The 17,792-nt window shown below is 38.7% G+C and overlaps 1 protein-coding gene across 1 annotated transcript in view; it reads right to left on the minus strand.

Annotated features, from left to right (window-relative positions):
• Positions 1 to 13,178, minus strand: part of LOC104540173 (cAMP-responsive element modulator-like) — a gene marked incomplete at its 3' end in the record, with an annotated part of 17,699 nt that extends 4,521 nt beyond the window's left edge. The window contains exons 1-5 of the mRNA XM_010183909.1: positions 13,138 to 13,178; positions 12,400 to 12,523; positions 4,721 to 4,867; positions 1,499 to 1,590; positions 1,211 to 1,356 (exon numbers count right to left, since the gene is read on the minus strand). Of these exons, the coding sequence (XP_010182211.1) occupies positions 1,211 to 1,356; positions 1,499 to 1,590; positions 4,721 to 4,867; positions 12,400 to 12,523; positions 13,138 to 13,178 (550 nt within the window). The remainder of the gene's footprint in view (positions 1 to 1,210; positions 1,357 to 1,498; positions 1,591 to 4,720; positions 4,868 to 12,399; positions 12,524 to 13,137) is intronic.
• Between the last annotated feature and the right edge of the window lie 4,614 nt (positions 13,179 to 17,792).

Consider the following 17,792-nt stretch of genomic DNA (forward strand, 5'->3'; position numbering starts at 1 on the left):
CCTGTGCCGTGTAAGGACTAGAATTACACAGCCAAGCTCTCTCTGGTAAATTCCAAATTAAGACCCCCTCTACTACAGGAGATGACCATTCTTGCTACCACTTGGATTCAACTTGAAATCTTGCTTTTCTGGCAACCAGTAACTTTAAGGATAATGACCAGCATCCTAAGAAAGACTTTGATGTAGTTTTTCCTAGCCAGAATTAGAGAGAACACACAGACTTCACTGCAGCCAAAGACGTGATATTTTAACTTAAAGTTTAACTTAAAAAAAATAATCAAATTAATGAACTTATAAATTGGCTAAGAAAAACAATTTCCAGGAAGACAAAGTTCTCAAAAAAAAGTTTTTGAGCCAGAATCAGGAGAGACTATTAAAACCGACATTGCATCCTGACAATTCATCTATGCATATAACTTACTCAAAGGAAAAACACCTGCATTTCAGTGTGGCTACACATGAAAAGATATGAAAAAAATAAGTGTAGGAGTGAAGCTTTATCCAATGCACAACTGAAAAAAGTTACTAGAAAGTTATCCATTAGATGAGATGTGATTAAGCCCAAAGAAGCTATAGGGAGTGAATCATGCATCATTTTTAACACAAATGCAGGAACAACAAAAATTAAAAAATCTAAAGAACAGAACTGTGAATCCAACTTTTAGCTTGTTTGGATGAAGTATCAAACGTTGGAGATCACAATTAAGGTTAATTTTGCAGCTAAAGTGTTCATACTTGAGAATTGAAGAGGAAGAGATAGTTCTTTAAAGAAACAAAATTCAAAGTTAAGAAATCGTATTGCAACCTTACACTTCAAAAAAAATCTAACTCATTAATCGTCATTTCATGTAATGAACAGCACTGATACATAGCAAATCGCAGTAATCTGGAACTGCAATTACTTGTAACACTGAAGATACACACAGAAGTGTCAACATTTTTCATTCCACTTAAGCTTCACATCTGCATTTTTAATGCATAGGAGTTCTAGAATAACTAAATCTAGCTACCAACAAACATTACAGAAAACAGGCTAAAAGTCTATAATGCACATGTTAGGAAAAGTTAAATATAAGAATTTCAGTTATTTAGAAATACAGCAGCTTTCATTCTTCACCAAAATCCAACATCTCTACTTCATTATGGAACTCCTAGAAACAAAGCTGCTCCTTTACGTGCTCAAAATCACACAGTATCTTTGCAAACATACAGTATTGCCCGGCGGTAGTTTGATACAGGCTGGGTGGCACGGCCATTCCCGAAATTCCAGAAGATGCTCCTTCATCTTCTGACTTTTCTTCTTCTTCAGTGTTCGGTACAGCAGACGCATCTGATGAGAGTTCATTCAAGATTTTGCTAAAAAAGAATGCAAATAATTTTATATATTTTATATTCCATGTCCATGAGAAAACTAAGTCACTGGCTTTTATCAGACAGTTTTGATGTAATATAAAAGCTGCCTTTAAAAACCAGCAAAATCAAAATTAGAAGTCCTTACCGGTATGAAGGCCTTCTTGCAAGTATTTCCCTACGTTTCTGAGAATCAATTATCCCTTCTGAATCTGCAGAATCATCTGCAATCGATGCTACCTGTAATAGCAAAGTTTCTGAAATTTGTAACTTCATTTAAAAAAAAAGGTGGCAACAGAGAAAAAAATTATGTTAAAATATCCTTCTATGTTTGCATACAGGAGGTTTCTGCTCTTATTTATCACAAATCATGATCTTGGACTTCTTTGTCCAAAGCAAAATCATAAATTATGAGTTAGCATATGAGTTAACCAGCCACTTAGATGAAAACTTCCATTTGAAAAAGAAAAATATCAGAATAACGCAGGTTACTTTTTTGTGAAAAACACCTAGAAAAGTTACTGAAGACAGGAGATTTCTTTAAATATAAAAACGTTACACAATTTAATTAGTTTTTAATGTGAAATTAAACATTTAAAATACAGAATACTGCACTAATGCACCTTAAATAACAGTATACAATACAAAAGCCTCTTCACAACCACACCAAAGCTATTTAAAAATAAGTTTATTTAAATATACATATTTATTACACTTACCAACACATAACTCATAAATACAAATGCACTGCTTGGCAATACTGTGCGAGTTTTAGAAACCCTTAACAGGTCTACCATGTCTCATTTTCTCAAATCTTTATTAGTAGTATTTTCACAGGTTCTTTTTCTCTTACAGTTACCTAAGAACACAATAAGGCCTGGAGCCAAATCACACTTTACCAGCAACTATGTTATTACACAGACCTGAAACTGACTGCTGAACAAGGAAAACACGCTGCTCTGTCCATTCATTTAACCACTCAGAACTACTGGTGTGTAAGATTTCCAAACTGAAACAGTGCAGTAACGGTGGTGTGGAAAATTACTTTTTCTCACACAGACCAGCCTGCAGTTTCAGACCGAGCACTGAGTTAAGCTGACGCTGATCAAACACAAGTGACATGACCAGAAGGCTCCAGTGTTCAACCTGGGTGCAGTGGAGGCTTCCCTGCAGCTCAGGGCAGACAAGGGGGAGCTCTAGAACCAATGGGGCTGCCAGGCCCGAGTGCTCGGTGCTAGAAACAAAACCTGCTTGACCTCCACCAAAAATGACTGGCTGGAAGGTTCTGGAAATGTATAGGCCTGAGCCACCCCAACTCAAACCTATAAAACTACACCTTGCAAGAACCACAGGTATTGCAGAATGAAATTGTCTCTTCACTTGTTAATGTTATTGAATTGCAGTGTGTAAAAATATTTAATGTAGCTTCTTTTTGCTGGGTAATACATAGGAAGTGGCATTAAAACTCTATGCCTGCCTAGCAAAAAATAACCAACCAAACAAACCAAAACACCTAGAAATAATGCTAAGTAGTTCTGCATGTCTACAGATGTATACACTTCAGAGCTGCTGGCAGAGATACAAGAGCTTCAAGAAGTTTGTATTCAACCTTTTGCAGGATGGACCAATGCTGACCATCACAGAGATCTTCTGAAAAGCATTTCTCTCCAGTGCCCTACAGCCATCTGCTTGTGGATCAACCTTCGAGCGTCTGACATAAGCCTCCAAAACTAAGACGGTATTACACTGCCGAGAGCTGGGGCATCCCATCTCAAAACAGAACTTGCTTTCTGCAAGGGATGCAAAAAAGAAAAATCTACTTGTCCCAGGACAAACAGCAGGAAAACAAGACCTTAATGCCTTTAAACCTTCCCACTGCGCTAAGGGTTACCAGCGGCCACCCCCAGTTTGTGAAGACGGCCTAAGAAGTCAGGAACAGTCATACTTTGGGAAGAAGGTAAGGAAATCACACAATGATTTAAGCATTTTAATGCGGAAGTGGACATTCTCTGCAAGAAATTTCAAAAGTTCACATTTTCATCAAGACAAAGAGATAAATTTAATGTTTCATTTTGTTCTAATAGCCAGCAACAACATTCACAATGCTAGCCAATGTAAAATATTGTCATTTTTTACTGGACATCATTCAGACTTCAACTTGACCACACCACTCTGCATTTGAACCAACTGAACTTCAAGCCCATGTTAGTCTGCCAATACCTGGTACATTACAGGGGGAGCAAGTAAAAAAGTCAGGTAACAGTCTGAATTTCAAACCTTCCTACAAGTAAAACAACATTAACAAAACAGTAAGGAACATGATAGAGATAAGCAGATTTTTTTAATCCCAAAAGCAACAGTATTACAAGAAAAAACTTTGAACACCTTTCAGTTTAAAGCTGCAGGTGTCTGAGGGAGAGGTCATGCAAGCTTTAACATCAACCTTCATCACACTTTTTTTTTTCTTTTTTTTTTTTAAATTAAACTCATACCATCATTTCCTAAGTTCCCCACTGTCTGGCAGAGATAAGATAGAGTAAAAGCCAAATGATCTGGAGTGCCAGGTGGCAGGATAAAGTACTTAAGAGGATCACTGAAGGGCTGAACAACCTCTGTCATGGAGTCTTTTACAGCATCTTTGAGCCCTTCCTACAGCATCACCACATTTCCCATTGGCATGCTCAAATGAAACCAAAGCAAAACCCTGGAGCTAACTCCACAGCAGTATTCACCAGGACACAGCTTTCCTGTCTCTACCCTTTTAGGAAAGGGAAAAGGGCCAGAGCTCACTCAATACAAACAGTCGACTTCCACTCCCTTATGAAGACACAGCAGATACGAAGGTTTGCCAAATAAGTGTTTCTTTTGAGGCTGCCCTTTCGGTCTTTATATATCCACATCCACAAAAAGCAATACCAGAAGCTCCAACAGGGCCTGCTAAAAACAACATGGAATCATTTGTCTATAATATGTTTAGTTTCATTACATCCAGATGCTCTCCAAAAATATGGCATGAGATACTTGTGAATTTATGGGTTTGCAGTGTCATTAGAAACGTGATGCTCACAAAAGTTAACAAAACAGAAAAACTTCAAGCTACACTGAAGCAAGGCCATGTTATTACACAAATCTGCTGTTGTGTAAGTTAAGGGATCCAAGACAATTTCTGCAAAGATCAACAGGAAGCATTAAGGAATCACTACACAATGCCTGGGGAGCTGCTACTGGCTGGCAGGGTGACACCTTCCCTCCCCACGCCACAGGAGTAAATCTTGCAGTACTGGCAAGAATGAAGAGAAACTGAAGATGGGGCTGGAGGAAGAGTTATGAGGCACCAGATTCAGGAAAATGTAACAAGAAAAGAGCTAACCTGAGCAACTTGGATGTGTGGTGACTGAATGGCTGAGGGCTGTGCGGCTTGAATGACACCCTGGGCATGCCCAGTTTGACCAGAAGGCAACTGCACTACAGTTACAGCTGGAGATCCTCTTCCAGCACTTGCTGCAGCTACAGAAACCTGCAAAAATTACAATCACCATGTGTGTTAAGATTTCAGCAAATGCTATTAGAAGCGGTACTAAAACAAGCTGGTTTTGATGCCATATCTAATATAGCTTAAATGTGTGTAATTATCACATACAGAAATAAACTAGTTTTACTAGTAAAAGTTTGGTGTGTGTCTTTCCAATGGTATAGAAACCTTAAAACTCTCCCTAAACAAATTAAAAATCTATCTTTCTTCTTTTTTTTTTCCCCTCTCAAGAGACTTCATGTTTTCTTTTCAATTAAAAACAACCCTAAGCTATCACACACTAAACCTGTTGTCACTAGGTGAAGGCTAGGAAGAACCTCAAGAAATGTCACAAAAAATATGAATATTCACTGAAGTGGTATGTTGCTGCAACAGCACACACGGCAGAATGTTCTTAATCAGGAAAATTTTTTAACAAGATCCAGAACTGCTTTTGTTTTGCTTTGTTTGTTAAGCAAGAAGTTACACTTCTTAGACAGATGTCTCAAGAGACACAAGAACTTTTCAGATAGCAAAAAAACCTCAACCCTGTCAAATAAAGCAATATATAGATTTATAAATTTATCTAGTTAATAAATTACCTTTATATATATATTTATAGACCAAGAAAAACAGAGTTAGCGCGTATCAGTGCTTCGGTACACACACAGCTTTCCCAGCCCTTGGCTCTCAACTATCAGTACTGAGGATTAATGGGTTCAGAAAGAGTTAAACACCTAGGGGCTAAGAAATGACTATTTATGCTATTACTGTTAAGTCTATTAACAGAAAAGAATACAGAAGCAAAGGGAAACACCATGATTGAGCTCAAGATCTGTGTGATAAAACATCTCTGAACTCAGAAAAGGAAGAGAATGACAAACAAAATCACACAATAAAATGAGGCATTGTGTTTTTCAGAGGAAATTGCACCAAAAAACCCTATTTCTACATTCTGCATGAACAAGAACAAACCCAGACTTATATTTAAAATTCTGGTATTATTCCCTTCCTAGCTTTGTTCATAGCCCCAAAACGTATCTGGTATGAGCAGTAAAGGTAAAAAGAGATGACGGAAGGAAAACATGATGAATGATGAATATATTAAAAAAAAAATAAAAGTTTTGTATTTTTCTTTGTTCACATTGAAGATTTTTCTAATTATTATTATTTTAAACATTAGAGAAGCTTTCATTCCTGATCCATAAGCCATTACTTGTCTGAGAAACTTTCATTTCTTGAGGCAAGAGAAAAATCTTAACTACTGTTAAGATGCACAACTATCAAAAAGATCAGATGTTGGCTCAAATTATCTTGAAGAAACAATGTTTCTAGGAAACAGAGACAGGATCTTGTGAACATCCACTGTGTAACTGTTCAATTGTAACAGGAAACTGAATCGCTTTTCAGGAAAGAGAACAATTGAGGGCATTTCTAAACCTGAAATGGAAACAATAATTCCTTAAATGGCATTAAATGGTAACATGTAAATAGCACAGACAAACCTTCTTCCCAGTCTATAAAACAAGTATTAATATTAGTATCACAGATTTATCCAAATTCACAGAATCACAGGATATTAGGAGTTGGAAGGGACCTCGAAAGATCATCCAGTCCAACCCCCCTGCCAGAGCAGGATCACCTAGACCAGGTCACACAGGAAAATATTAGATATTTGAGACTGAGATCTAGAAAGCCTTGAAGACCTGAAGAGTATGATCTATTTTGTGTCATAGCTGACATCATCCTAACCCCAAATTTCAAGGAAAGAGCATGGAGCAGTCTAAATGTTTACAAAGCATGCTAACTTTTCAAAACATTACGAAAGCAATTTCACCAAACCTTTGGATTTACTACTATCTGCGAGAGCTGCAATCTGAAACAATACTCTGGGTATCAGAAAGAACTGAGTACAGCACACACAAGACAGTACAAGGTGAACAGTTTATGACTTTCTTTTTAGTACACAATGGATCAGGCACATATAATCAGGAAGTAACATAGTACTCAAGATTAAGAAACTCTATGTTCAATTAAAATCTCCTTATTCTGTATAACCACACAAGAAAAAAAGAAAGAAAACCACACTCAGCTAGTAATCTTTTAGACAAAAGTTTACAATATTGCAGCATAAATTGTTCTGTTCCCATTAATTCAGATAAGAGATTAAATGGGGGCATAGGATTGAGGAAAGAGGAGACAGTAGTATTTTAAAACTGAATCAAATCAAAAGTGATTTGTTTGCTCATTTATATCTGTTTGAAACAGTTCAATTTGATTTGATCACTGTTTGCTGAGTTCCCACAAATATCTGAAGGTTAGACAATGTGTAACCTACAAATTTTACTTTTAAATGCCTGAGATTCTTTTGCATTAGGTTTGTTTTCTGTAACTAAGACTGAAAGAAATCTTTCCAACTTCATATTCTGCAACTCTTCTATCAATAATAAAGAACTATTAAACCAATTTTGATTCACATTTCCCTTTGCATTGTTTTCAAATTGAATATTCCCATGTTAGCTGAAATACTAGAACCTTTTGACGCTATCATGCATAAATGCTGACTGAAACAGACTTGGCAAAAAAATGACTTTCTGACATCAGTGATGAGCAATGCTACCTTTAACATCATGACTTCAAGGGCTGTCTGGCACAGTGACTGAAAACAATCCACAGGAACACAGAGGGTGAGGGGAAGCTTAACACGTGAAGCACCTGGTTAAACAGTGTAAGGGTTATGTCCCTGGCAACTGCAGAGAGACTTCTGATGCTGTAATGTCCTTTTGGGTTCTGTCCTCTTAGGTATGCAACAGTCAAGTCTAAGAGCTTTAACAAGTATCAACCATGCAATTCATCACAGCAGTATGGTCCCATACTTCACACGTTTGGAAATATAAGTGCTCTCTCTTCCAAGAGGGGAGAGAAGAGTAGCCAGCAAAAAAAGATAATGAACCATCTCCATACCGAGGCACACATTCTTTCAAAGAAAAAGGCAGTTATCTGACCTCACAATGCATTCAACATGTGAACAGTTATAACATGGATGTACGCACTCGCATCACCCAAGGACAGATAACTTTTCCCTACGGAGTACTACAGATGTTAGATTCACATTCAACCCCTCATACCTTAAACACTGATGATATTAAGTACGCAGTGCACAGCTCCATCTGATGTCTGTCCCTGCTCTAGAATCTAAACACTACAAGGACTCCAGAAGTAAAGTGAAAAGTACTTCTGGAAAGGGAAAAGACACAGCAAACCCATCCTGACTTCACCTAATAAAAGAACAAAGGACTCACCACACTCAGTCACTGGGTAGCCTCTATGAGGAAAAGCTGAGGACTGTGAATTTTTAGTCAACTCCAAAGCTAACGTCAAAAATGCAGCACATACTTTTAAGGAAGACAAGATTAGGCTCATTTCAGCCATTTGGTGACAGCATACCCTTGAAGAAGCACAAAATGGTGACAAGGCTGCAGGTTTATAATGCTCTAACATCGATTTTGCTAAATGTCTTGGACTGGCATTTAGCAGGCTGATTTTAGAGATATATTTACAACAGCCTGGCAAACTTCTACAGGGCTCAATCTGTTAGGTGCAAGATTTAACACAAAGTTTGATTCTGAGAGCCCACAAGAAGAATACCCCTTAATTGCTAAACCTGAGCAGTCCCAGCTTGCAATGGCTTTGCACTCCAGGCTCTGGAAAACACCCTCTTTCTCTGACAGCAGTTCACTGTAAATGCTGGCCCATGCCTAGTTCAGGGCCAGCACCAAGGGGTCAACAGATGGTACCTCAGACCAAGCCAGCAGACAGCTCTACTGATAGAGCATGACAAAGTTTACAAAAAGTGATTCAAAGAAGAACCCATCAAGGATGTAGGGCTAAAGGAAAAGAAAAAAAAAAAAACAACAGAACTGAAAGTACTTCTGTCAAATCTGAAAAAGGTCCAAGTACGCTGCTCTTACATTTTTATAGTTATATTTAGCGTAGCTGAGCACAGAGCAACACAGACTGCAATATGTAACTGAAGTAACTGTTTCAAGACACAAGTCTGACTATAATCAACATCATCAGCATATTTAAATCAACTTCCTTTTAAGAACAGCCTACATGCATTAATATAAGATCTGTGCATGTGTGACAGAACCCATGGAGCCCATCTCAAAACAGGTTGAGAAATCTTTCACCTCGCACCTTTGTTCTTCCCTGAAGAAAAGGTGTCAAGCTCTGTACATTTCCAACAGCTTCTAAAGACGACCACCAAAATTTTTACAAAGTAATCTTTCTTACCTAATTATTTTGGTGGCTGGATCACCAAAACAATACTGTGTCAATTCACTAACTGGCTGAAAGTGAGGGATGCAAGAAATTCAACCATAAGTGCAATATTATAATTATATTCAAAAAATAACCCTCTAAAGACAGAAACTGTCAAATTTGCTTCAGTGGATTAAAGATGCATCTCATTTCTGCTAATTTGCACTTTACTAATTTTTGCTTCTGCAGAGAAAGTAATTTTACTTTGGCCACTAAAAAACTGCAGGAGTATGTAGCAGTATCTACTACGCTAGCTTGGGAAAAAAAGGGACACTATGTTTTCTCTATCAATAATGTATGATAGGTCCTCCTAAGCATTAGAGGTTATCCCATCACACCATAGTGCTCCAGCCCAGACATTCTTAATGTCTCTTCTCCCTCCCAACAGGGAAGGCTTTAAGAATACTCCAGAACAAAACAATGTCTGCTCTCTAGAGTTTATAATCTTACTGAATACCTAGTCTGCCTCCTTAAAACTAAATGGCAGGTATTTCTTTAAAAAGCCGTAACTCCAGAGAAGAGAAAAAGCCACCTCCTATGCAGTTGTATCCCTCAACATTTTGCTAGTCTTTCCCTCGCCAAAGTCATAATTAAACAAAAAAAACCTGAGCAAATTAAAAACCATGGAATGCCATCTGAACATAAAACCCCCCACCTTTTTCACTGTGAGAGCAGTTAAATACTGGCACAGGTGCCCACAGAGGTTGTGGAGCCTCCATCCTTGCAGATGGTTACAACCCAACTGGAGATGATCCTGGGCAACCTCCTCTGGCTGATCCTGCTCGCGCAGAGGGGCTGGACTAGATGGTCTCAAGAGGTTCCCTCAACCATTTTGTGATTCTTTGTTAACACAGAAAACTACAGATTGAGTATTAAAAGACAGTGTATTAAAATACTTTACTTCTGACTGAACAAAACCAAGGTTGAACAAATAGTTGGCAGAAAAAACGCAAACAAATAAAAAACTAAGAGAGATGTCTGAAAAGGAGCCCTCAGTTTCAGTGACCAGGCATGTCACCTCTTGGTAAGAACCAAGTCATTCTACTTTTCTCAAATTTCTGCATATTTGCAAAAAAATTAGTAGGAGAGATGATTTGAAGTTGGTGTAAGGTACATTTTAGTCACTTTAAGTGGCTGTCTTAACTGCATTCCTTCAGAGGCCAAAGAGGGAGAAGGAGCTGTGTCCTTCTGTAACAGCCAAAATACACAGATGCCAGCAGCACAGATATGAATTCCTCAGAAACACCCCTATTTTCCCATCCCATCCCAGCAGAAACAGACGGGAGTTGTCCCACACAAGGTCCCTGGCTCATGCAGGGGTTAACCTCTCAACGTCTGCCTCTAACCCCCACCAGGACAGAGGGCCTCACCTTCAGGACCTGCCAGGTATGAATGTAAGGTAAGAAAGTCCTCCTCATCTTAAGCCACAGAAGTGCCTTCCAGCAGTAAGCTTTCTTTCAGGTCCCACTCTACCAAAAGACATGCTGTGGCAGTTCAGCCTCAAGGCACCAAGGTGGTGGATGCCGACTCCCAGCAGGCGGCCTGCAGGCCCCAGGAGCAGCACTGCCAGGCGGCCGAGGTGACCAGTGTGTCCGTTGGAGGCCTCTCAGCTTCACTGATTTTCACCAAGTGACACAACTGTATCAATTCCACTTTTCCAGAGAGCACACAAGAAGGATATGGACTCCAGCTACCAAACACAGAGCTGCTCTAACAGGACCCAGCCAGCTCTCTAGGCTTTCTGACCAAAAAGAGGGACTCCCAGATGCAAACTTTGGACTATTATCCTGAGCCTTCAAACTGAAGTGCATGCATTTCATTTTAGCACTAATTGACTGATATCAATCAGTGCTTCAGAATTATTAGTTTTAATTGAAAGACTTGAGGGCCGTGCCCAGTAGGGCTAAACCTTCACACACAGTACTCAAGCATTAAATGCAGATACACATAAAAAGTGTTTTCCCTGGGGACCTGGCAAAGCCTTCCTACAGCATCAGTGACAGCTTTGTCTCTAAATCAACATTAAAAATCCCAAGTGACAGAATTCACATGAATTTTCTTCAGAGACTATTGCACGAGCCAATCGATTTTACACATAAATCATCCTATGAAGTTAAAATACAAAATTTGAATAGAACTATTGCAGAGGGAAGAAATGAGGGATAACATCAACAGGGCAAACCAAATAAAATTTTTGGCTTCATGCTCCATTCTTCAAGAAAAAACAACAACTATTCCCAATGCTGCAAGCATCAAAACCACAACAAATGGCACAGGTAACGAAACCAACAAATACGCACTCAAAAATATTTTGGAGTCTGCTTTGTGTCTGAAGACCTGACAAAAAGCAGCTGCATTCAGTCTTGAAAATACACCTATAATGCAAACCAAGTATCTAACATACCAAATACATGGCATCAAATCTAATTGAGTAACTTCTAACTTCTTACCATGAAGAAATTCTGCAAGATTTTTTTGTTTAAAATCAGTTCCTTTATTCCACAAAGGGTTTCTGAAGATCCTTCTAAGGGATTTATGCAGCTTCCTGAAGCTTTAGTACTGGCAAGAACACTATTTCTCTCAAATGCTGAACATTTCAGTGCATATTTTTAATGTTTGAGAACTATTATGATGTTATCCTTTAACTACAAAAGAATAATCCAGGTACAACCACCATACGGAAAATGTAAAGCGTATTTTTAGAACTCCAGACACTGTCATTGGATGCACAGGGATGAAGCTAAACAAGCATACATTAAAAATGTACTTGCAAGACGACAAAACACGTTCTGAACAAAAACTGGAAGTAGGAAAGAACCATGGTTATTTTTATTCATTTTTGCTACACAACACATCTTCAAGATACACACATGTTTTAGCTATGTTTGATTTTGCCAGACTCTTTAAGACATTATTTTTATCTCTATAATAAACATAATCATCTTGGAAAAGATAAAAAAAGAAAAATGTGCCTCCCGATCACTCTGAAAAGCCCAGTCTTCTACAAGTATTACCTTTTAATAGACCTGATCTTACACTAGCCCTTTGTTAAATACCGCAAGCATAGTTTTCAGTATAACTTTGCTATATTTTTCCTATTCAATAACAAGACTTATAGAACATGAGAACTCCATACACATTCATAAATTTTAAAATCATACCAATTCTGAATATCACTTTATTGATTCTTCTCATCTTTCCACATTTCAGCTTACCTCAGATCTTTGGGAAATACGACTTCGGCCTGGCTGATTCTGAAGGTGACAAGCATCACTCTCTGGCACAGAATTAACTGCATTGTCATCTTGTTGCAACTCAACCATTTCCATGCTCATCTGTCTAAAAGTAAGTACATACACATCTAAATAATGCAGTACAGAGAGGTATATTGGGCAATTCCAGACTACTAACAGAAAATAAACAGATTTCTCTCAAAACTATCAGAATAACTGAAGTCCTTTCTTCACATTCCCCCATATTAAAATATTCATTCATACAGCCAGGAGCTCTACAACAAGTACTTGGAAAAGCTGCAAGGAGGGGCAGTTCTGGAAATGGTCCTCAAGGGAGGGACAAGCACAGAGTCCTGTAGTCTCCTGCAGCGTTGAGAGCGGGGCTGGGAGCACAGTGCTCCAGAGTGGCCCTCCAGCACTGCCCACAGCACGTCCCTCGTGTCCCCCACCAGACCACGCCCCAGCTGACCAGCAGCCGTTAGCTGCTGCAGCCCTCTTGAGCCTCCTGAGGTATCAACGGCTGGCTGGGATCTACGCCCGAGTTTTCTGCAAACTACTTGCAGCTCAAGGCCCACAAGGATTCTTCTAGTTCTGCAGGTCTGAAAGTAGGGTAAGTTGAACAGAAGACTAAGCAACTCCCTGACCCTCAATTTAAACTACGGGTTTAAATCTCAACAGAAAAAGCGTCCAAATATGTCTGCTATATAAAAATGCAGTTACCTGCCAGTTGCTTTTCCGTATTTCTTGGCACATTTAACCATAACTGAAGGTGTGTGTTTTAAAACAAAAGCTCGGCTCTCTTCAGCTCCCTCTTCCTCCTACCAAACTCTGCACTGAAGGTGCAACATGGAACAGGTGATGTCACGAACATTGCCATGGCAACGGGTCAGTTCACAAACAGAACAGAACAGGACAGGGTCAGGCAGAGGCAAGCAGGACGCCCCGCGGGCATGCTCCCACCTGCACCTTCCTTACACAAGGAATTGAGGCCACAAAAGGAAGACATAATGTAGCTGTGGGATTTAACAGGCTGCAAATCTCACTTCCCCAGGCTCAGTTGCAGTAACCAGGGGATGGCAAGCCCATCTGAACTCAAAGTTCAACTATTTCAACTGGCTGATAATTACTCCAGTTTCTTCTCAGGTCTTACACTGAGATGGAAGAGACAGGGAAGGCAGTCTGCTATGCACCCGACTCAGAAGCTCCGGAATTTAGTCCCACATTTTAACAGTTAACTACATTAAAATAATTAAATGAAAACCCAACTCCTTTTGCAGCACTTTTACAGAATATTCCACAATCTTTGAGGAGAATAAATATTAAAAAAACCACCATCCTTTTTGCCTAGAATAAAGGCATGAGAATATGAAAAGGAATCCAGTATTTCTAACGTTCCTCTAACGACATCCTACTGACCAGACTTCACAGACTGCTTTGCCAGCATGACCTCAGCTGCCAGTGGTAGCCAAGCTGTACACAATTCAAGATTTTATGGATTAACATTAGTAATTCTTCCAACAAAGTTATATACTCTGTGCCAGTATCAATTGAGATTACATTCATAAGGAGACATTTTACACCTAAAAAATCTTCCGACATTCCTGCCTTGTTAGTTACCACTAATTACCTTATTCTTTAGATAGAATCCAATTAAAGATCTACTGAAATTTGCCAAAGTTGAGCAACTGGGGAGAATTTTTTCACCAAGCTTTCCACCATAGTTTTCTACAACAAGATTTTTATCTTATTAATTAATTCTGGTTTTATACAGGCATTCAATATAACAATAATAATAAAAAAATAGTGGAAAAAATGTTCCTCCTTAGTAAACTAGGACCATCCATAGAGTCTCAAACACAAAAACTGTATCTGATTCATGTAAGGATGCCTCCATAAGCTTCAGAACAGCTCACACACCAAGGAAGATTAAATAATGCATAGGTACTGGCAACATATTCATTGCAATCTCTTCCTAAAAATGGGAATATAGTCAGAATTAATACACTTCATACAAGCCCTGAAGTATTTTCTTATCCAAAGCCATCTGTTACAGATAACTTACTGCTGGAAATAGCCCCAGGTAATTTTTTCCCCACTGAATGCATTCCACAGAAATTTTACCTGCAAAGAGCTATTCTTCACATTATGAAAAACAGAGTTAAGTTTCTAAATATTAGCTTAATTCCTCACTAATTGCAGAAAACTATTAAAATTTATTTATTTCTAATACTTTATCAGGATTTGTCTCCCAAAGCTCATCTGCTGTGATCCAGTAACTGGGTTAGCAAATAGCTATGAAAAGAGCATCAGTGCAGCAGAAAATCTAATAAAAAGTTATTCCTAGTACTTTACAGTATACAGTACAAAGGACTGTATTTTTAAATTACCTACATTAAATTAGAAAAACAATAGCAAGTATTATATACGCCAGTGAAATGACAAATATAATTAAGACTTACGACATAGATGAAAAATTCCTAGAATTTAGATAGATTTGCTATTTACAATTGCGCATATTCTGACCCTTAACACAAATGACTGCCTATTTTAAATCTTTAGCAAAGCAGGGTAGACTACATCTGAAAGTTTGTATACTGCTTTTAATAAGCTTTTTCTTGACTGTCATAAAAATGCAACTGTTACCCTATAACACTGCAAAATACACCTTCTAGATAAGCTAAAATCCACTTCTTTTTGACAGCCTGGTAGTTCTAGTAAGTTTATAAACAGAGTTGACTAAAAATGGTGTCCAAACAAAGACTTAACTATAGCCTATAAAACTGAAACAAAAATAACAAAGGACATTAAGTAATTTTAAAAGATGCACTAATTATCTTGGCATAAAACTTCAATGAGAAAGATGACTAAAGACAAAATATAGCACATTAGTATCATAATCCAGACATGCTACAAGATTAGGAAACTTCAGTAGACATAACCATCGGGGATTACTAAACTTGCAGGCAAAGGTCAGCTGCAGTCATTTGAGCCCGCAGGGTTAGAAGCGACACAGCCACCAGGGCCATGTCACTTCCCGTGGGCTTGTGCACAGCTCAACACCACGCCTGCTCAGAGGCTCCTGAATTTCAGAGTCCAGTCCAGGTTATCACTGTCTTTAGTGCACTTGCATAAAGTCTCAAGTTCCTATAACCTGAGTTGTACAGGTTTTGTTTTTCCTGTATTATCTCTTATATTGTTTTACTAAGAATACATTGAAGCCTTTTTAATAAATATAAAGAAATATATAGACCAAGATTGTAACTATGGCTTTTTTCTAGAACATCAGTAATATGGACTGTGGTAAGAAAGAGTTATTAATCCAATCCAGAAACTACCTACATAAACAGATTCCACATGTATCAGACTGAATCAGTCTACACTGCAAGCAAATTCTAACATAGTTATTGCTTTTAAGTTTCAAAGTAAGCAAAAAGAAACATCTTTCTCCAAGCACTTGAAATCCTTTATAAAAGTGTATCAGTAGTAGTACAATCACACTTTAAAGTTTACATTACCTTCCTCCTGTTTTAAGGGAAAACCAAGCAAACAGTTTTAAAGTATATGGTCTTAGATCCTGGTAAAAATTATAAAATCTTTTTCTTCATAATATGATTAATTACATACAAGCTTTAGTGTTCTATTCAGTATTAATACATTAATTTCTTACATTTTCCACTTTGGTTGCTTACCATCACTGAACAGTAATTTTAAATATTAGTCTGGATTTTTAAATTAATGAACAAGTTATATGTCTCCCCTCCTATAAAAAGGGGGCAAAAAATGGCTTTCCATAATGTAGGCAAAGATACCTGTATTTTTCCTACAACACAGCACAGGAATCTTCAGGATCTGGCAGGAGGTTTAACTACTAACTAGCCAGTAACATTTCAATATATGTATTAGCATGTTTACTGTAGTCACCAAGGCTAACACACAGTAGGTCAGCAGCAGGTAAATACTGATTAAGATGCATATAGTGCACATCAAAAGCTGTCTCAGCCAATAGCAGCAGCAACCTCGACAGGACAATACTGATAGACAGCATCAGCTAAAGGAAAACACTGTCCAGGCAACCCAGAAAACTGGAAGCCATTTACAGCTAAAGATGTGAACCTTTATAGTTCTGCCCATAGATTAAAGATTAAGGATAGCATCCCTATCAAGATGTGTTCTTGTGTAATAAAGAGCACAAAAAATCCTTTCACTCCCTGCAATACATGTTCTACATCACCGAATAGTCACATAAATATTTTATGTCTGTTGGTGAAATTAATCCACTTAAGCAAATTGGTACAGTATTTTCTACAATTGGAAATGTGTGACTGTCAAATAATCAGAGACATTTTAAAGACAACTTCTTTATTTCAACAATACTTTATACATTAAAGACTGTTTACAAAGGTGGCTTATTACAATGGAAATTGTAAGAGGCTAAGAAATATGCCCTTGCTCCAAATCTCTTTCAAGGCTTTTATTCACAGTCAAGTTAAAAAAAGAAAGCAAGGATGTGAATTTACAAACACCTATTTTACATTTATTGATGACCCCATGGCAAGTGTGGGAACTCTCAGAATGCACTGATTTCAGAAGGACATTGTGTTTTCAGGTATGAAGTCTATAACCTGTTTTACTACACTGCTTTGTGAAGTACACCAACTGGCAAGGTGGTCATGAGCAACAGTGGAACAGACCAGATCCTGAAAGTGTAATCTTTGTTATGTTTTCAGTATCAGCAGAACACTACGTTTCTTGTGTCTTCTAAACTCTAATATGTTCACTTGTTTTCTTCCTAGAATTTTAACAAAACCTTAAAAAAACACTGAAAGCCCCAACCTGCCATGACTGTAAGCACAAGCACACTACCATCTGCATCTGCTACCTCAGTAATCCGGAAAGGCAGTGCTTGAGTCTGCTGTGAAGACAACACATGGTCCTCGTTTAGAAGAGCCCAATCAATCCCTGCATAGGTAAGAGGATCACTGAAGTATCAGTACCCGTGGAGTCGTTTAACTGCTACAAGACATGCTGCTCCACTCAGCACCACGCAGGACGCTGACCTGGTAGTAGTGGATGCAGACAAAACCCTCGGGCTTTAAACAAGACGTAGGGCTCACAAAGCCCACTGTGATTCCTCCCACCTGTTTTCCTATCCCAGCTCAGGAAAATACCGTTCGGGAAAGGCTGTCACCAGGCCTATCGGACTTCGGGGAAAGCCACCAGGCACCACGGCCTATCCCCAACCCCAGCGGTCCCCTCTCCGCCCTGGCACCCCGCTGGCAGCAGGGGTAGCACTCGGGAGGCCCCAGGGACCTGCTGTCCCGGGGCCCACTGCCTGCAGCAGGAAGGCACGCTGCCTGCCTCGTCCCCTCCCTCGC

The sequence above is a fragment of the Mesitornis unicolor genome, unplaced genomic scaffold (genome assembly GCF_000695765.1).
Source record: "Mesitornis unicolor isolate BGI_N332 unplaced genomic scaffold, ASM69576v1 scaffold39934, whole genome shotgun sequence".
Classification (NCBI taxonomy): domain Eukaryota; kingdom Metazoa; phylum Chordata; class Aves; order Mesitornithiformes; family Mesitornithidae; genus Mesitornis; species Mesitornis unicolor.